Source organism: Artibeus jamaicensis, unplaced genomic scaffold (genome assembly GCF_021234435.1).
Source record: "Artibeus jamaicensis isolate MK-2021 breed Jamaican fruit bat unplaced genomic scaffold, CSHL_Jam_final scaffold_1964, whole genome shotgun sequence".
Lineage (NCBI taxonomy): Eukaryota > Metazoa > Chordata > Mammalia > Chiroptera > Phyllostomidae > Artibeus > Artibeus jamaicensis.
The window spans coordinates 20,572,634-20,593,885 of record NW_026522030.1 but is presented as its reverse complement, the minus strand read 5'-3'; the positions used below and the strand labels follow the sequence as shown (position 1 = coordinate 20,593,885).

General features: G+C 42.5%; 1 protein-coding gene across 3 annotated transcripts in view; it reads right to left on the bottom strand.

Moving 5' to 3' along the window:
- The window catches only part of RNF38 (ring finger protein 38), a 123,935-nt gene extending 104,020 nt beyond the window's left edge, over positions 1–19,915 (bottom strand). For 2 of the 3 annotated variants that reach the window (XM_037144525.2, XM_037144526.2), the window contains exon 1: positions 19,580–19,915. In XM_037144525.2, coding sequence (XP_037000420.2) covers positions 19,580–19,826 — 247 coding nt within the window. In that variant the 5' untranslated portion in view covers positions 19,827–19,915. The remainder of the gene's footprint in view (positions 1–19,579) is intronic. The other variant, XM_037144528.2, reaches the window with a different exon arrangement.
- Positions 19,916–21,252: the final 1,337 nt, after the last annotated feature.

The following is a 21,252-nucleotide window of genomic DNA, read 5'->3' as shown; positions in this document are numbered from 1 at the left end:
GGAAGAGAGGAGGAAAGAGAGGAAGACAAATATCAATGTGTGGTTGCCTCTCTCACGCTCCCCAAGCATGGACCAGGCCCACAACCCAGGCAAGTGTCCTGACTGGGAATTGAGCTGGAGACCTTGCACTTTGTGGGACAACACCCAACTCACTGAGCCACGTGGGTCAGGGCCAAATGCACTTCTTTCTGATCAATTACAATCAAGACCAGACTTTTCTGGCAAAGGATAGACTCATCTGTCCTTCCAAACCTAGAGAGACAAATGTCGGGCCACATGTGTAAATCCATGAATGAGTAATTGTGAATTGTGGTAAGTTCTACAAAGGACAAAATGAAGTGCAATGATAGAGCAGACAGTCAGAAATTCCTTTAGAAAGGGTAGCCAAGAAAAGCCTCAGAGGGAAGTTAAGAGCTAATGGAGGAATAGGAGCATAGCACCCAAAGGGCACAGTGAGTAGCCTATGCAGGGAACACATTATGAGAGGTGGGGGGGGGGGGATGAGATAAGTACAAGTGCAACATTAAGTCAATGAATGGTTTTAAGTAGCCACGTGACCCATTCTTTTAAAAGCTCTCTCACTGCTGTGCAGAAAAAAATCGGAGGGAAGCCAGAGAAATGTGATCAGTTGAAAGGACAATGTGATAGTTCAGGGAGAGAGATGAGATGGTGCCCGTGGAAAGACATGGAATGGAAGGATATGAGATACATTTTGGAGCTAAGTTTCTGAAAAGGACGAGGTGAAGGATGTGGAAGAGAAAAAAAAAACAGGTGTCAACAATGACTCTTAGGTTCCTGGATTAAGCAACCGATGTCATCTAATGGGAAAGACTAAGGGAAGAAAGTGAATGGGACAGTTATCACCAGTTTTGGTTGGGTAAACATTTTAGGTTTTGACAGGTAATTTTGAGCTCCCTGTAAAATGTAAAGTTGGGGCCCCAGCTGGTGTGGCTCAGTGGACTGAGGGCTGGCTTGAGAACCAAAGGGTCGCTGGTTTGATTCCCAGTCAGGGCATATGCCTGGGTTGTGGGCCAGGTCCCCAAGTGTGGGGCATGTGAGAGACAACCAAACACTGATGTTTCTCTCCCTTCCTTTCTCTCTCCCTTCCCCTCTATCAAAAATAAACAAACAAACAAACAAAATGTTTATATAAAATTAGGAACTCTCAGTTTATATATATAAAATTAGAACTTTCAGCATATAAATGCTATTTAAAATCCTTGGGAACAAATGATATCATCAAGAAAGAGAACACAGAAAAGAGATGGGTACAGGGCCAAACCCTGAGCAACGCAAAGCTGTAGTAATGAGGAATGAGGCAAACAAAAAGTTGACACAAAAGCAACAGGAAAACCAGGATCATGAGATTACAAAAGCCAAGAGATAGGGATTCAAGAAAGAGGGTAAATTCTATAGAGAACTGTGGTAAGACACGCAGGGAAAAGTGGTCTGAGTGGCTCTTGGTTTGGTAATTCATTGCCACTGATGACCTTGGCAAGTGCAGTCTCAGGAAGCAGGAGTCAAACTGATGAGGGCGGACGAGGGACTGATACAGTGTACACCAAGCAGCCTGTTTCTGACTTCGCTTCTGACCCGTTCCCTCTCGCCTCATCTATTCTCCCTAAAGAGCCTCATAACCACTTTTCCTACCTCCACCCTTACCCTCCTACAGACCATTTTCAGTACAGCAGGCATAGTGATCCTGCTGTGGGAATGGAAGTTACTACATCACATCATCACTTCTCTACTCAGTGATCTCATCTCACAGCAAAAGTCAAAGAGAAAGTCTTTATAATGGCCTGGAAGGTCACCATCCTGCTTCCTGCCACAGTTCTCTCTAGCCACTCCAAACTCCCTCCCGCTCCCTGAACACAGCCAGCACACTTCGGCCTCAGGGCTCCTGCACTCACACAGTGCTTCAGGTCTCAGCTCAATCACCACCACTGCATGGAGGTCTTCTCTGACCAGTGGATTTAAAGAGAACTGACTCCTTTCATTCTTTGCTTGTCTCTCCTTACCCTACTCTCTATTAGCATTTATCTTTTTTATGACACATTACATATTTATTAGTTATTGTCTAACTTACATCGGCAGAATGTGAGCTTCAAAAGAACAGAGGTTTTACCAGTTTTTGTTACTACTGCACACCTAGTAAGTAGGCCTGGCACACGGTAAACACATTTATTTGCTGCATTTAGTCATTAAAAGGCCCTTTCATCCCTGGGTGGTTGGTTCTGTTGGTTGGAGTGTCATCCCTTGTACCAAAAGGTTACAGATTCAATCTTGCGTTAGGGCACATACCCGGGTTACGTGTTAGGTATCTGGTCGAGGTGCCTGCAGGAGGCGACCTACTGATGTTTCTTGCTCTCCCCCCTCCCTATATCCCTCCCACTCTCTCTCCTTTCCCCTCTAAATTAATAAACATATTCTCAGGTGAGGATTAAAAACAGAAAAAGAAAAAAGGCCCTTTCCCATTACAAATTATTAAACTAGCACTTTCAGTTTGGATTCAAGTCTTCTATTTTTTAGACAGTGTAAGTCTGACCACCCATAGTCATGCAATAAAAGGCCAATTTCTGGGCCCCTGAAATTCAGCACTAGCCACTAGGCCTTGGAAACTCACAATACTATCATCCCGTGAGCCATCTCCTATAGAATCCTCAAAGAAAATTTCCATTCAGTTTTCAATATAAACTGTTTGCCTTGTGGGTAAAGCAAAGCCCACTGAACAAAAATAATTGTAATAACTCAGAGAAGGAGCCATGGAGGGAACCTCAGGGGTACATATGCAGGTATGCATGTACTGTAGTGGAACAAAGGCAAGTAAGTACATTGTTCAGGAATTAAGTGATTCTCCCCAGATGATGGGACCATGTTCTCCAGTCTGTACAACTGGTTTTCCTAGTCACCTCTCAGATCACCAAGAAACAGAGTACACCATTTTTCTCTGCAAACTCCCTGTCTCAGGATGTTCTCCCTAGAAGGGTAACTGACTGAAAGTTAGTTCAGGAGTTACCTGGAAACTCCTGATGAGTTAAAATCAAACAAAGCTCTAGATTATGTCAATGAAACCTTAACCATACCTCTGAAATGTTTGAGTCAGGTCTACCAGTCACACGGATCATCCACTCATGTGCTCCTGTCAGTGAAATGCTCGGTCTCTCTGACTCCATCTTGTTCAAGCCTGTGTTGTTTCCATGGCCTTCAGGCTACTAGTTTCTGCTTTGGACATACTAGTTATTAGAGGAATTCTGCTTGGGGCTTGAGTTTTTACAAAAACAGCCCCTCCCATTTTCCCTTCCTTCAACATAAAAGAAGCCTGAACCCCATATTTCCTTAAGATGGATTCAAGGAACCACTAGGACTCCCATCTTCTTAGTTGGTGCCTTCTCAATCATACTGCAAATTCTGACGTTGTGAGTTTTGGCCTTTCAGAGTGTTGGGCATACAGACTTTGGACCAGTAACACTCCTATAGAGAATCTGTGGAAACATGTTCTGAAAATTGCAATGCTCATCCAATGAACTGATTTACATTTATATTCAAGAGTGGAAAGCAACAGCAAAACAATTTAAAATACAAATAAACCTACAGAACTTGTAAATGTGGCTACATAACTGCATGACATTTTTAAAAATCATCCTCAAAAGAAAATATGTAATTTATAAAAATAACAAATACATTTTAAAAACTCCACGTTATATTTACCAAACAAAAAGGAAAGGAGAAAGAAATACAGGTATACTACAATGTTTGTCTAAAAATTATGAAGACACAAAAATATTATTTACCTCTGCCTCTATTACAGAAAAGTCTTTTGAAGATCCACATAGACCAGTAACACATGGAAAGATGCTCAATATCATTAGCCATTGGGGAAAAGCAAATCAAAACCACAATGGATGGACTACCAATGCTCCCTCAGTAGGATGGCTATAGCCAAAAAGATAGATAATAAGTATTTAATAAGAATGTGGAGAAATCAGGACTCTCGTAAATTGCTGGTGGAAATGTAAAATGAATGGTACAAAATCACCTTAGAAAACAGTTTGGCAGTTCCTCGAAAATTCCACTCATGTGGGTGTTTGTGAGTGCATCTAAGAGAAATGTAAACATAAGCCCACACAAAATCAACTACACAAATATCCACAGCATTATTCATAATGGTCCAATAGTGGATGCAACCCAAGTGTCCATTAGTTGATGGATGGTAAATAACATGTAGCATATCCACAAATGAATATTATTTGACCATAAAAAGGAATGAACTACTAATATGTTATAACATAGGTGAACCTAATAACATTATGCTAAATAAAAGAAGCCAGTCATAAAAGATTATATATTACATGATTCTACTTATACAAGTGGTCCAGAACAGGTAAATCTGTAGTGACAGAAACTAAATCATTGATGCATAGAATTTGGGTAGAAGGAAATGAGTGACCACCAATGGGTTCTTTGGGGGGGGTGATGAAAAAATTCTGGAATTTGATAGTTGTGATGGTTGCACAACTGTGAATATAACAGAATACCAGAAGCCAGTAAACTATATACTTTCTATGAGTAAACTGTATGAAATGTGAGTTACAGGTCAATAAAGCTATTAATTTTTAAAAAGAATGAGGTAGAGAGCATAATGGGAGGTTTCTGGGTACCTGCATTATTATTATTTCTTGATCTGTTGGTTACACTGTATGTTCACATTGTGATTAACTGAGCTGCAAACTTACAAGATGTGCATGATTCTATACATATATCATATTTCAAATAAAGGTTTTTTAAAATAACTACATCTATAAATACTGACTTGGAAAGAGACCCAGATACAAAGTGGAAAAAAAGCAGTTTCAAAACAATATGTAGTATAATATGGGCCCACTTTTTATAAATGTACATGTGTGTATGCAGAGTACAAGAAAAAAGCCCACATGAGTATACACAACAACCTCTTCTTACTGATCTCTTAAGAATTCAAATAAAGGAACTTTTATTTTCTCTGATACATATTTCTGTAATGTTAGAATTTCTGCAATGTGTATTTCTGTAATGAGAACATAATTGTATAGGTTTTTAAAAATAACTTAAGGCATACAGAATTTAATTTTCTTAAAAATATCTAACTCACACTCTCCTGCAAAATGAAGAAAACTGAATAGAATGAACTAAAAACAAAACAGAAACAAATGGTTACTGCTTCTCCACCCAAAAAAGATTACTTTTCCATGATACCAAAATTCCGGTATCAAGAATGGCAGAAGAAAGTAAAACTACGGGTCTCCACTCGTGAACATACCCCAAGGCCCTGAATACTAACAGATCAGTCCAATCCTATGAAGGTTCTTCCAGGAATGCAGGGATAATTCCATGCTAGAAATTGATTAATATAACTCAGCACATAAACGAGTCAAAAGAAATCATCTCTAAGGGTAGGTAATCATGTTTAAAGGCATTTGACAAACTCACCCTTTCTAAAAAATAAAAAAGCTTAATAAATAAAAATATTCTGTAACTCGTTAGGTTTGAGACCCACAGTCAACCACTCCCACAACAAACTGTGAAGTGCACCTAAGGCGGCCTCATTAGACTAAAGTTGAATATAGGACATTTTTCTGAATGTCACTGTCTAGCCAATGAAACACCAGAGGAAAATACTGAAAAGGACAAATTAGCAGAATTTGTCCTGCTGGAATACCCACCAAATAAATACCCCTCCATAAACCTGGATCTTTCTCCAGAAGTAATCATCTTTATCATCACCATTTTGGTAAGATTTGTTGATTTTCTTCTAGACAGACACATACCACAGTAAAACACAGAGAACTGTTTTATGAGATATCATTTGCTTAACAGGAACAGCATTAATTACTCTATTACTTTCTGCAAACTTCTTGCTATTTTCAGTTTGGTTATAAAATAATGCTTAAAAAGCCGAGGTGGATGGCTTGATTCTCCTCAGAGTTATGTTTGATTCAAGCAGTATCTCAGTGGCTCTCAAAATACCATATTCCCTCCACCCTCCCCCCAAACTGCATTAGCATCACCTAGGAATTTACTTAAAATACAAAAGATTAAGCCCCCACCCTACTGAAGGTAAGCAAAACCTCCGAAAGTGAAGCCCAGTAATCTTCCTTTTAACTAGCCCTTAAAACCTGGCTATTATAAGAATCACTACTCCACCAATACCAGTGCAGTGTCCCTGCTAGGGATCTGCATTTTAATGAGATCCCCAGGGTGATACATAAGTTAAATTGTGAGCAGCTCTGGTCGCCCTCAGAACCATAAACCTAACCCTAATCCATACTGCCCACACCCATTCACACACAGTGTTATCAATGAGTGGTTTCTGGGCCGAGAAGGGAGGAGGTCAGCAGAAAGATCAGTGTTTTTTAATCTTTGAATCTGAATCTATCACTCCAGTGGGAACAACATCAATACTGCACGCCTTAGTTAGGCAGAGCATGCTACCAGTGTATATTTAGTGTGAGACAGATAGCACATAACTACCATTAAACACCCTGGAAATTCACTGCTCTTGGATGTCAGTATTATATCCTAAGTTCTCATTTTTCTTTTAAAATAAGTGAATGTCATTTTTAACCCCAAGTATAATAAAATTATATACAACTAGCTAACTTTTGTTTGTATCACTATTATGGTGGTGGGGACCTATCCTTTTATTTATTTTTTCACTGAATTTATTGGGGTGACATTGGCTAATAGAACCACACAGATTTCAGTGCACAACGCCACAAGGCAGCATCTGCACAGTGAGTGCACTGTATGCTCATCACCAAAGTGAAGTCTCTTTCCACCACCAATTATCGCCCCTTTACCCTCTTTCACCTCCTCCCACCCCCTCTGCCCTCTGGCAATCACCATTATTTTAAAACAAACCTACGTTTTCTGTTAGCAACAATTACTGGTATCTCTACCCTCTACTTCCATGCTGCAGCCTAAGCAGCCACACACCTAAGCAGCCACACAGCTTGTGAGGAGGAGAAAATGTGACCAGAATTCCACCTTTAACCTCCTGCTCCCTCCCTCAGAGGCGCAAATATTTTCTTATATATTTTAAAAGATTTTTGTCTCTCATACGCTCCCCAACTGGGGACCGAACCCGAAACCTAGGCCTATGCCCTGACTGGTGACCTCTTGCTTCGCAGAACGAAGCCCAACCAACTGAGCCACATCCGTTACAGCTCAGAAATTTTAAAACCTGCAACCTTCTCCCCCCTTCTCCTCCCACTCCCCTATTGCTAACCCTCCATGTGATCTCCATTCTGTGCTTCTGTTCCTGTTCTAGTTGTTTGATTAGTTTACTTTTGTTTTAGGTGTGGTTGTTAATAACTGTGAGTTTGCTGTCCTTTCACTGTTCATATTTTTTATCTTCTTTTTCTTAGGTAAGTCCCTTTAGCATTTCATATCATAAGGGCTTGGTGATGATGAACGCCATGAACCTGACCTTATCTGAGAAGCACTTTATCTGCCCTTCCATTCTAAGAAGGTACAAAGAATAAGTAGTACCGATGGTAGGTAGAAAATAGACGGGGGGGGGAGGCAAGAATAGAATGGGAAATAGAGAATCTAAAGAACTTGTGACACATGGACATAAACTACAGGGGGGAAATGGTGGAGGAGGGGGTGTGCAGGGTGGAGGGGAATGAAACAACTGCAATGGCATAATCAATAAAATGTATTTTTTTTAAAAAACCCTGCAACCTAAGGTACCAGCCTCAGCCTCTCCCTTTTGCTCTTCTCTCATTCTCCACTCAGTCTCAGGTCTGTCCTGAGTCAACTGCAAACATGTTGAGCTTTCTCAGGAAACCTGACATGGGAACATACATACTTGTGTCTGAGAATCACAGTCTCACTGCTCAATCCAACGTGACTCAGAGCCTAATACAACGATCTGCTTTTTTAAGGCACTTCCAGTTTCACTTCTAGTTCTAACCAGGCTTACACCCTGCCCCAGTGCAACACAGCCCCCCCTTCTCTGAGCTTGCCTGACCCAGGAAGTAGGACAGTAAAGTTGATGAGGCCCATACCCAATGTGACTTGCCTCTCCCTTCTTAAAGCAGTGTTGGAATAAAAATTTCTAAAGTCCTTTTTCAATTTGATAACTTTTCTTATGTAGAACAAGGAGTATTTTAATCAAGGCTTAAATTTGGGCCCTGGATTTTTAATAACATAGCATCAGGAAAAATAATGTAACTATTCTATCAAACCATTTTATTTTGAAATAAACATGTTTGCATTTCAAATGTGCTATTAAAAACTTTTGGTACCATAACATTAATTTCTATCCCCACTTCACAGAATTATGTTAAAATGTTTTGTCAATTGAGACAGTTCATTTTTTAAAAGATTTTGTTCTATCAAATAGACTCACAATATGTACAGTATTCCCTAAATCTTCTAGACTCGAATCCTGACTTTAGCTTTGACCTCTAGAAATTTATTTCATGAATTGCACACAAATTAATTTTTTAAAGATTTTATTTATTTTTAGAGAGGGGAAAGGAAGGAGAGAGATACATCCATCAGTTGCCTCTCACACGCAACCACCTGCCCCCACCACTGGGGACCTGTTCCACAACCCAGGCATGTGCCCTAGCTGGTAATCAAACCAGCGACCCCTTGCGGCGCTCAATCCATTGAGCCACACACCAGCCAGGGCACAAATTAATTTTAATAAGGCAAATCTTTTGATTTGTTTGTTGCCTTTGTTTGTTTCGAGTTTTTTTCTTTAAGGCACACAGTGGTAGCTTTTATTTAAAGTTAAAGCTCAAAAATATCATGAAATAGTAACTTGTATTCAACAATATATGCACACTTCTTAATAGAAACATCAAATAATTAGATCACTGCCCTGGCTGGTGTAGCTCAGCAGATTGAGTGTGGGCTGCGAACCAAAGGGTTGCTGGGTCCATTCCCAGTCAGGGTTCATGCCTGGGCTGCTAGCTGGATCCCTAGTAGTAGGGGGCATGTGAAAGGCAACCACACACTGATGTTTCTCTCCCTCTCTTTCTCCCTCCCTTCCTTTCTAAAAATAAATAAATCTTTTTAAAAAATTAGATTACAAGAGTTCATGACTCATAATGCTGATATAAAGCAAAGATAGTCAACAATAATGTCTTCCATTAGAACCCCAAAATATAACTCTAGATATGTTGAGGCTGAGGTTCTTAAACAAACTCAAGCAAGTAACAGGCAGAAATTCCTCAACTACCTAAATTAATTGGTTTTTAAAAGATTTTATTTATTTATTTTTAGAGAAAGGGGAAGGGAGGGAGAAAAGGAGGGAAAGAAACATCGATGTGTGAGAGATACACTCACTGATCAGTTGCCTCTCGAACACCCCCGACCGGGGACCTGGCCTCGTAACCCAGACATGTGCCCTGACTGGAAATCAATCTCATGACTTTTCAGTTCTCAGGCCAGTGCTCAATCCACTGAACCACACTGGTCAGGGCTAAATTAATCAATTTTTATCCTGCCTGAATGAAAAGAATATCTCCCTCCTATGAATTAATTCCATATTGCTTAGTAATCTGAAAGACGAAGAATTCCTTTTTCCCTTTCCAGCTATTCATAAGCAAAGTAGGAGAAAAAGATTAAATTGGCAGACTCATCTCAAAAACAGGCTATGTTCCAAAAGTCTATAAATACAGCTTTAACCTTAGATTCCCATTTTGCCATAGAACATTTTTTAAATAGATGGCGTACCAATGCCTATTAAGCCCATCATATAAATGAAATAGTATAGAAACACCATCTATAACTGCTTATGAGAAATTTACTCAATCTCACCATGCCAACATTAGGCCACCTAAAGAGAGAATTTCTAACAAGGGTTCCAACCAATTTTGAAGTACGTAGTTCATTCGGGAACCACTACACTACATTATTTTCCTCAAATAATCCACTGTCTCAGACACCATCCACCCAACACCAAGCTATATCCAACTGAAGCTTGAAATGCTCAAATTCTATGCTACTGAGTAAAGGAATATGTTTATGCTTTAGCTTGTGACAAATCAGTTTACTATGGAAATTAAGGCTAAAAAGAAGTCCAATACCCATTCTTGTACTGATTTGGGAGTGGGGAAGGTATGCATATCCACAAAAAGGTGGGATTCAGAAGTTCCCCTGAGTAGTGTCAAATTTTTCCTTCAGTTCTGTATCTTTATTAAGTGCCTAAACAAGCACTCAGTTAAAACCCTAATATTCAGAATCACAGAACATGAGAGATTTTCTAAGAATGAATTTAAAAATGCCTGATCTAAAGTGAACCCACTTCCATACAGGTACTCCACTGCTCCTGTTGTGAAAAAGTAATGAATGACTTTTAAAACATCAATTAAATAATCCTAACAGAATAATTCAAAACTTTTAAAAAAAAAAGGAGCATATTTCACAGGAGGAGCAAAGGTGAAACTAAAGACAAAATTCTCTTTAGTGGCTAAACCACTGATTGCTTTTTATACTCAATCTTTTGTTACCAAAATTAACTGCTAAGTTTGCTTAGACTATCTAAAGCAAGATGTAGTAAAGCATGATGGCTAAAAATACAGATTTAGAACAAGGCAGCTTAGGTTCACATCCCAGATAACACTCTTAATAGCTGCACCATCTCTAGCAAGTTATTTGACCTCTCTGTGCTCCAGTTTCTTCATCTGCACAATAAGGATAATAATAGCATCAACCTTAGATTATTGTGAAAATTAAATGAATTAATCCAGGTAAAGCACTTAGAACAAACTTTGCACATAGTAAGCACACAATAAGTCACCACTACTTTCAACATATTAAAAAATAAGTAGGGTTTGGAAAAACTGCAGGAGGAAAGGCATTCCAAACTGAAGTAACAAGGAAAGGAACAGTGGTGAAAAGTGATACACATTTGGAAAACAGGAAATTCTATTCCCTGGAGAATAATATTCATAAGGAAGAATAGTGGAGATCGGAATAATGAAGACCCAGTTGGGCAGGCCTCGAATGCCAGACCAAAAAATGTTTCTTTCATTTAGAAGGCAGCCACTTATTTTTTTATCTGATTAGATTTGTGCTTTAGCAATGTTAATTATCAAGATTAAATCCTATCACTACCATTAATGTAATTGTGACATTCTCTGTGCTCTTATGTAGGGTTAACAGACCCCAAACTACATCTGTTCTGCTACCACACTATAAAAATCTATCACTGAACTGTTGCATATGTGAATCACACCTGAAGTCCTCACTGTGCACGGTACCTAGTAGGCCCTCAATAAATGTCTTATTTAGTGGCCACCAGAGAGCACTGAAGTAAAAAAAAAGTTGGAGGTTAATCCCCAAAGGAAGTATCTATTATAAATGAAGTAAATGAAGTGGTCAAGTAACAGTTTATAATTAAGCTAAAATATAAGTCACTGCTGATCATGAGGATGGGTTGGTGGGGATCAATTCCACTTTTCACTTAAAGCAAATAAAATGGATCCTTGTGCCTTTTTTTTTTCCCATATAATACAACGGTTTATTCCTGATTAGGTCAACTTGCTCCAATAAATTAAAAAGAGTAAAAACTGGCCAGGTCAATTTTTAAGCTGATTCTTATATATTTTTAAGTTACATAAAACCTAAGCCATCAAATTGGTAGTCTTTTCAAAGGATTGCTTGGGCAATATCTTTGTAATAAGCCACCAGTAGTCTTATGTCAAGATAAATTTGAGGTAGATTTTCTCAAGATATCTGTATCCATGTTCACAGCAGGATTATTCACAATGGCTAAGACAGGAAAACAGCCTAAGTGTCTGCCAGATGAATGAATGAATAAAAAAGATGTGGTATATACATACCATGAAATATTATCCATCCATGAGAAATAAGAAAATTCTGCCACCTGTGACAACATGGATGAATTTGGAGGACATAATGCTAAGGAAAATAAGCCAAACAGAGAAAGACAAATACCATATGACCTCACTTATATGTGGAATCTTTACAAAAGTAATTTAAAAGGTGAAACTGATAGAAACAGAGGAGGATGGTGGTCACCGAGGGCTGGGGAATGAGAGACGCGAGGAAATGCTGATTAAAGGACAGGATGAGGGTCCACTGTATACAGCATAGCGACTGCGGTTAATAATTCTGTCTTATTTACTTGAAATTTGCTGCATGAGACTAGATCTTAAGCATGTCACCAAAAAAATAGTAATAATAACATAACTATGTGAGGTGATGGATGTATTAACATCATTTCACAATGTATACATATAACAAGTCATCACCTTAAGCAATTTTGTCAGTAAAAAGGGTAAATTTTCTCAAAATCATGCTACACAGTAAAAGTAAGAGTCCGACTCCTGACCTGGTTCTAACAGGTAATTAGAGGCAAGGTCGCTCACGGTAGCTGCAGGTTTCCATGGAGTGCATACTCTCTACCTGGCTGCTTCACTCTCCACAGATGCCTGTGTGAATTACAACGAAAAGGACCTTTTCCCTTACCCTGAGTAAGGGGGACTGGAGTCCTCTATCCTAAAAATTTAAAGGTAACCTTTGTAGTCAATTGTTTGGTGCATCTCTTTTAAAAAAAAAAAATGTTTTGAGACACTAGTTAGAGTAATACACTAATACTAATAGTCCATTTCAACACAGTTAAGAAAAAAAGTGTGCACTAAAAGGACACCAACAGAGCTTGGAAGCACGTCATGGTACAGGATGACTGACATAAGAGTTTATAACCCCAGATTCATTTCTTTTCTAGTGGTAGTAGGGGGAAATCAGCTTACCAAAGTATGTCAGTTAGTACTTACTTTGAGAAACTTAAAACACATACACACAAACACAGATTAGTAGGAGGAGCACCCATGCTCCTACTAATAACAAGCAAGTTATATATGTGGGTTTCTTGGGCAATCATTCTGGCAACACAATCAAAAAGCAAAGTAGGCCCAGATTTCTACAGAACTTCTTCTGATGTACTTTTAAAGTAACTACAATTTTAGACTAAAAAAGAAAAGAAAAAATAGTTCCAGCTGTCTTGTGCTTTTTAAAGCTTGCAAGTACTAGAATTTAAAGACCTGAAGGGTATTCACTTAAACACGTTCCCATCAGCATTACCAACAACACTCCATTATCCATTTGGTACTGTCTCCAGATGATGTTTAATCCCTGCCTGACTTCTCCCTACCGAGTACTTGGATACCATCTTTACCCTGCCTGCCCCCATTACTTAGTCGTGCTTAGGGAATTATAATTACAGTGATTCCGCCTTTAGAACATCCTCAGAGCACAAAGCCTCTTTGTATGATTGGGGGTGAGCGGGGGCGCCTTCCAGGCTCCACAGCAAAGGGTGGGTGGTGTCAACACAGGCACCAAAAGGGGAGCTGGAACCACTACAGTGGCCCTCAGGTCTGGCTCCATATTGTTTGAGGGGTTTTATTTGCTGGGTGCCTGGCCAAAAGGTTCTGCAAAGCCTCTGTACCCCTCCAATGGGGGAAGGAGGGGATGGGGCCCGTCCTGACAGATGGATAGAACACCACCAAGCCCAGAAGGCCAGGAAGCAGAAGGAAGGATTAAAATAAAATTTAGAAAAAACAACAGCTAAAAATTACACCTCTGTACTGTTCTGAGGACCTCAGGTAATGAAGTCTCTGCCAATGAAGGCCGTGGTTAGTATTGGCATTGCTAGTATCCACTAGGTGCACAAATATGTATGTATCGAGGTGGGGATGAAAATTTACATAGGAAAACAAATCTATTAAAAAATAGTTTTAGCTCCTTACCCAAGGATATGTTTATTGATTGTAGAGAGAAAGGTAGGGGGAGAGAGAAACAGATGTGAGAAGAACATTGATCAGCTGCCTCCCAAACATGCCCAGACCAGGATCCACAAACCTACGTTGCAGGCTCGATCCTGGGCCAAGCCTTCAACCTAGATGTGAGCCCTGACTGAGGATTAAACCTGCAGCCTTTCAGTGTTCAGGATGATGCTCCAACCAACTGACCCACATGGGGAAGGGCTCTGTTAAATTAAAAAAAAAAAAAAAAAAAAAAGATAGACTCAAAGCCAAATAAAAAGTGCTTTTTATTAATGATGACAGTTCCAACTCCTATTTGCAAAAGTGACTATGAAATGACTACTAATTTTCCTTACCTTGCCCTACTACTTTTAATCTTCAGAACTGCTCCTTTTCTAGCTTTTGACAATAAAACCGGTTTCAACTAAAGACCAGAGAGCACCATCTGCAGACACTGAAATCAAAGGTACTGAAGCAGAACTGATACAGACAGGTAACTTTCAACTCAAGGAACATCCACAAAGCACTACAAAACATCTACTGTTTAAATGCTTGCTCCTCTCTCTTCCATATATATACTTCTTCCTCTTACCACTTCCCTTTTTTTTTCTTTCAAGGGGGTCAAATGATTACATATCAAAATTCACAATCCCTTATTCCTACACTTCCTTTTCCCACAAAAGCAGACAAAGCAATGATACCCTTCCATATCATGACTGGAAGGAACTATGATAAAACCTAGCATAATCTCATCAATCTCCTCCTCCACCTGCCCAACATTGTTCCAATTAACTATTCTAAGTAGTCCTAGAATAGCACTAATATCCATTTAAGCAGAAGAGGGAAAAAACTGAAACTGCTTTAGGTAAGGCCTATAGGTAAGAACTTGTTTATTCTCCTTGTATGGGCGTAAGACTATTTTTGTTAAGCCATTTTTGTTTTTATTTACATACATTTTCTTTTAAAAATTCCCTCAAGACAGCAACAAAAGTACATTGAAACTCTCAATCCATCATCCTCAATCATGTTTTAAAATAATAATAATAAAAAAACAGCAATCCCTTCAAATGTACCTGTCCTCTGAGCCTTCAGAACAGCACTCTTCATGACAACTGTTCTGAGAAACACACTGCCATTATTTGCAAAAGCAGTAGAAGCCCAGTCGTGTCCTCAGTTCAGCACTCCCCCCCTCTTCTCTCTCCAAAAAAAAAAAAAAAGAAACAGCAGGAAACATAAACAACCACTTAATGGAAAATACAAATGAGTAAATATTTTTTTAATTGCCAAAAAGTCTCAGGTCTTAAGAAATTCAGAAATGCCAGTATAGGAAACACGAAAAGCAAAACAAAATTGTATTTCTCTCTCAAAGCGAGCACTGAAAGAATGCAAGAGCTAATGTGGTAGAGCTACTATCCTTCACTTACCAGATGCTTTGTCTTTTAATGATTTCTCTTACTCTGTCTTTCCATAAATAATGGTATTTTCTAGATAGTTTACATATTTCTCCAGCCCCATAACAAATTTTACAATGTTAAGCTTAACTCTTGGGTTCAACTGAGTATGGTGATAGAAAACCAGGGGTGGTGGGTCCCTTCCCATGAAAAGTTCACAAGAAGAACTTTCGAGCCCCAGGCCCAGGCCCAACCATCCCTCTTTGCAGAGCTCATGGTAAGCATGGATGGCACAGTTACAGTTGGATTAACAGCTCCAAAGCTACAGGGCCATGCTACACCATAAAGAAGCTTTGTGAAAATTAGAAAAAGGTACCCCTTTTCTGAGAGGACACAGCTGCACATGAGGTGTTCATACTGGTAAGTGGAACACGGATTGCATTTCCACTCCCACTTGCCACCCAAAACTAGTGCCCTTGTGCTGTGCAAAATCTATACAACTCCGAACAGCAGCCCTGCAAAAGTGTACCTGGAGCAATGCCACACCTCCAAAGTAGGTTTTCAGAAAGAAGAACCTCATCAAAGACAAATAGGCATTTTCCAAATTTCATTTGCAGAAATCCTCAAATTTGTTAAAGAAATTAATTCCTAAACACGTATCAGGACAAAAGCAAAAGGATCTAGCAGAGAGGAAAAACTAGCAAATTTGGAATAAAGGATCCAACTTGAGAGATAATCAGTTATTTCCTAAAGCCCCTGATCTTTGACTACAGGTTCAAACAGCTGAACTTCAGGCTGCATGTCATAAACTGAAACACTCAAGCCATCACTGTCATCTGCAGAGAAAGGAATGGTGACATACACTTACCTTTCGGGGTTTACTTTGCCAAACCTGCCAGTTTTCCTTCTCTATACCCTTTTTCCGCTCCTCCTATCCTAACAATAAAACCACATGGTGTGATACATGTGGTGAAAGTTTGTGAAACCTGCTAAAAAGTCAAGAGCCCTGTGAGTGGGCTACCTGCATGAAAACAGGAGAAACAGACAACCTGGATTATGAAGGGCTTACCTTTCGATGGCTTCCGTACCTATCATTACTTTATGCCCAACAAAAGAATGAAGTATCACATGAGTCCAACTTAGTCCCAGTCATGCAGGAGGAGCAATAGAGGTCAGCCTGAGGGGCAAGGTTGAGTCAAAGCTTAGATAAAAGTACAACCTAGAATCAAAAGGAGCCTAAGGCAGTGGATCTCAAACTCTGGCATCAGAATCTATTGGAAGCTTTCAGAAGCAGATTGTGGGTACTAAATGTGGGTACCCTCTCTCCACATTTAGTAAGTCAAAATGTCCTGGAGCACTTATATTTTGACAAAGCTCAAATGGCTGACCTAGGTACACTAGAAAGTTTACAAACACTGGGAAATCCTCTGCACCTATTAATCAGCAGTTCCAAAATAAGACATCCATCGCAAAACTTGGCTTTACAGGCCAGAAGTGGGTGACAAAAGAATCACCTGCCTGCATGCCTAACAGGCTGTGCAGGGCTGGAGTGTGCAGTTAGTTTCATTATTATGGGACAAAAACCTTGTGCTCTACGCGCAAGAACATTTTTTGCATGTGAACAGTATTTCAAACATCTGAAAATATTTAAGATAATATAATGAATACCTCTGCTCCCAACACCCAAGATAAGTAAATATTAATTTGCAATTATCTGATTTTGATTTTTTTAGTAATAGGATATTACAGATATAAAGCCCTCTGTGTATCCCTGTCCAATCCCATTCGTCATCTTCTCTTCCCAGAGATAATCACTACTCTGAATCTGGTGTTAGCTATTACCATGCATGTTTTTATACTTTTACTGCTCATGTACACAGCCCCAAACAATGTTATTTTGTATGTTTTCAGATTTTATACAAGTGGAAGCATTCTGTAACAATTTCCTGTTACTTGCTCCCCCAACTGATGTTATGTTTGTGACATTCAACCATTTTAATGCATGTGGTTACAGTTTCTTTTTCACAGTCCTAAAACATTTGGTTGTGTGGGATCAGCTAACAATTTATGTGTTCTCCTGTTGGTGGATATTTAAGCTACAATGAATATTCTTGTACTTCTTTTGTACTTATTTTCTCGGACAAGGGTGCGAGGACTTCTTAAGAGTATATACCAAAAGTGAAATGGACATTTTTGGTGAAGAGATATGTTTGCCTTCCTTCAACTAGACTTCACTATGTTCCTCTCCAGGTGGTTTATCAATTTACATTCCCACTAATAGTATTAAAAGTGGATTTCCCCACAACCTTACTAACACTTTGTTATCACAGCATTTAAGTTCTGCCAATCTGATGGCCCTGAAATGGCATCGCACTGTTGTTTTAATTTGCATTTCCCTGATCACAGGTCTTTGACAAATGAATTTTCATGATTTTATATATATCTGCCAAATATGTGCTCACAGTTTTTTAGAAAAATCTAACTCAGCTTATCTGAATTCGGGCAGCTCCTCCCAAAGCACCCTGCCAACAGCCACCACAGCTGAAAACCTGAGGTGCAGGAGGGTCGCAAGAAAACAGCTGACTTAAACAAGGAATCTTCTTGGACAAAGGGCCCTAATTAATGCATTTTCTAATTAGTCTTCCCTTCCCTCTTTTGTAAAGGCTTTACATCCAAGACACTGCTATGGGCCTGCAACCTTAGAACAGCGGAGAGAAAGGAGGTGAGGAATGTGAAAGCTAAAACATTTATATAAAAGTACAACTGTATGAAGACACTGCAGACCAATACCTATTATTACTCAACCTTGCAAGATACCACTGACTTCTAACAGACACCTCTCAAAACTCATCACATTTGGCTCCCTCTTTGAAACATCCCAATCTTTTTCTCTAGACTAGACACTTGTTCCCTCCCTTCAGCCGCTTTTTCTCCACAATGACTAAATACCGTCTTTTCTTCCCCCATTCTACAGCTATTTTCTAGTTCCTTGCGGGAGGGGGGGGGGGGACGGGACACTCTTCATTGCCTGTAACACGACTCACACTCTCTCTCCCTCTCCAAACTCCAAGTCCTCTCCTCCTTCCCTTTCCAAGATGCATCCACAGTGAAAACAACCCACCCAATCACCCACCCCATAGAAAAATGGGAGGCTGACAGTGACCAGAGGGCAGAGGGGAGGGAATTTCAGGGGAAAGGAGGGTTTGCAGAAACAAGTATGAAGGACACAGACAAAAACTAGGGGAGGGGGTGGAAATGGGAGGGAGGTGGGGAGCATTGGGGGGTGGGCTGAGATGGGAGTAAAAGACAGAGAACTGTACTTGAACACCAATTAAAATAAATTTAAAAAAAGAAAAGAAAAATGGGAATTCCATGTAACAAATGGCCCTGAGTTACATGCCAGGCAAGCGCATGACTTTCCCCAACCCTCCCAGCTTCCTTGTCCCTTCAGGCCTGGGATAGCTTTCTTTCTCTGGGGGTTGTACAAGTTTGGCAATTCATACTACCGGAGAAAACCTCGTTCGGACTTCTGTGGCAGAAATGCCATTAGTAAGGCCATATATGCACTTCTGCTTGGGTCGTGAACGAAACTCAGGCCATTTCGTGGAAAAGACACCTTACGCGAGTCCCCCTCCACAAAAAGAGGCAGGCCTCCCTCCTATAGATTCCAGCTGGATTGGTTTAGCCCGTGCGCTGGTGGTTAGGTGGCCTCACAGAGACCAAACGGCCCCCGCGCTAAGAAGTTTCCGAAGCTCTGACCCACGCACTCAAGAAGCCCTCTTCCCCGAGAGCAAACCAATCACAGAGTCTGTCCCTCCGCTGCTCCCCAAATCCGCTCTTCAGGTCACCACCGAGCCCCCAAAGCGGCCCCTGCTGCTCTGTCCTACCCGCAAAAGATCTTTTCTCCTAAGCCAGCCAAAAAGCTCTGGGTGGGCGTGCCTGGGACCAGGGCCTAGCGCCCCCTCCTCCGGGATCGATCTTCCCTGCTTCTCCGCTGCTGGGGGCTCTCCTCCTCCTAGCCACCCCCTGCTCAGGGCCCGCACCGGCCCAGGGTGGCCCTGGGTCCCAGCCAGGATACGACTCTCGGCGGCTACGTGACCTTGGGCAAGTCACTTCCCTCTGTAAGCCTCAGTTTCCTCCTCCGCCTAGCGGAGACCCAGAGAGGTCCTGCCCCGGCCCCCGGAGGAGTGGGGGCTACTACCCAGCGGGTGGGGAAACGCTTTGTGAGCCGCTGGCGCGGCGGGGACGCAGGGCTCGCTGGGGCTCCGGAGCCGGACAAAGCTGACCCGGACCACGCTCCACCCACTCCGCGGGGCCGTGTGGCCGGACCGCACGCTCCCGCGCCCCCCGCCCCGGGGACCGACCTACGCCCCTCCCCTCCGGGCCCGCTCCCGGACCCCGTACCTGCTCCCGGCGCTCGGCCACAGGCACCGCCACCCTGGGCGCTCGCCCGGAGAAGACCGTGGCCGGGAGGGCTGAGGCGGCCGGCGGCGGCGGGCTCCGGCCGGGGCGGCGGCGGTGGGGGACGAGGGCGGCGCGGGGGCCCCAGCTCCGCGAGGCCCGGCCTGGGAGACGACGACTGAGGCTGGAAGTGCGCGGCGGCCGCGGCTGCTGAGGCGGCGGCCACCGCGGCGGCGGCGCTTCCGCTCATGGCGGGGCCGCGGGCAGCGGCTCCGGCTGCGACTCGACTCCGGCGCGGCGGGCGCTGGCTGGGCCCCGGCCCGCGGCAGCAGCGACGGTGGCGACTACGGAGGCGGCTCCCGGGGGGAGGAGGAGGCGGAGCCGGGAAGCGGTGGCGGCGGCGGAGGGGGCGGGGACTGGGAGGGGGCGGGGACGACGCGCCGCCGCGGCCAATGGGCGGCGAGCTCCTCGCCGGGGGCTCCGGGGCCGGGCGGGCTGCGCCGTGGGGCATCTTCTGCTGCAGCAGCTCGCGGAGGCGGGGAGGCTGAGGGCCGCCGGCGGAGAGCCCTGCTTCGGGGACTCGGTCACCACCGGTACGCCCCCGGGGCGCGGCCGCCGGCCTCCGCAGCCAGGCGTGGAGCGGCCCAGGCCCGCTGCCCCGATGTGGGGGTTCGCGCCGCGAGTTTGCCAGGGGTTCTTCCGAGTTTGCCCGGGGCTGCTATCCGGCGCGCCGTCGGCCGGCCTCCCAGTCCACGGATTGTGCCGCCTCGACTTCCCTCCTCCGCCTCGTCCTCTTCCCCACACCGTAGCCACAGTCTCCTCTCCGTCTCTTGCCTGTTTCTTCAAAGTTTTCCCCTTTCAGACACTTGGGAGAGAAACTGTTCTCTTCTTAGCTACACCTCAGTGATAAATCAGCCCGTGGGGATCCAGAAGGTGTAACCGAGGCAGAATCGACCGAAAGGAGATGCCCTGCCTTCTCTGAGCCTAGAGACCATCCTGGATTATAAGCAGAGAGGCCAGCCTGGCTCAGCCCTGGCCCCTCGTCCCTTTCTCTGACTTTCTCTTCCTTTTCCTTACTTTAAACGCCCTTGTTAATACTTACAGGAAACCATCCAACCCATCTGGGCCTACTCTCAAAAGGAGGAGAGACTGTTAGGTGAGGAAAGGCTTTTGAGCTGTGATGACAGTTTTCCTATGAAAGAATTCTGCAGATTCATGACCCTCTTGGCGGCCCTCTTCTTGGATGTGTTGTTGGTCACAACCCATTTCCTTTTCATGTTACTCTGACTTTCATATCAAAGACATAGGGGAGACAGAAAAAAAATCAGCCATGTGCTAGGAATGCCTGTAAGTACAGCCACGTGGGTGAGGGTGCAGCTAAACTGCTGACTATATTATTTCAATAAAGCATTATCCTCAGCCTTTCCCTATATGCAGCCACCAGCCAGGGACTGAGCAGAGAGAGAGTGAGCTACAAGTTGACAAGGCAAAGTGCTACAGCGGTAGGCTGGCCCCATGAGAGAGAAGTGAATGAATTTTTGGCAACAGACATTCCAATGGGACTTCCAACCTGACACTAGATGCATGCATGCATCATCTTCCTTTTACTCACACAGTCATCAGCAATGCTAGGCTGTGGGGGATTCAGTGATGACCCTATAGAGTCCCAGCCTTAG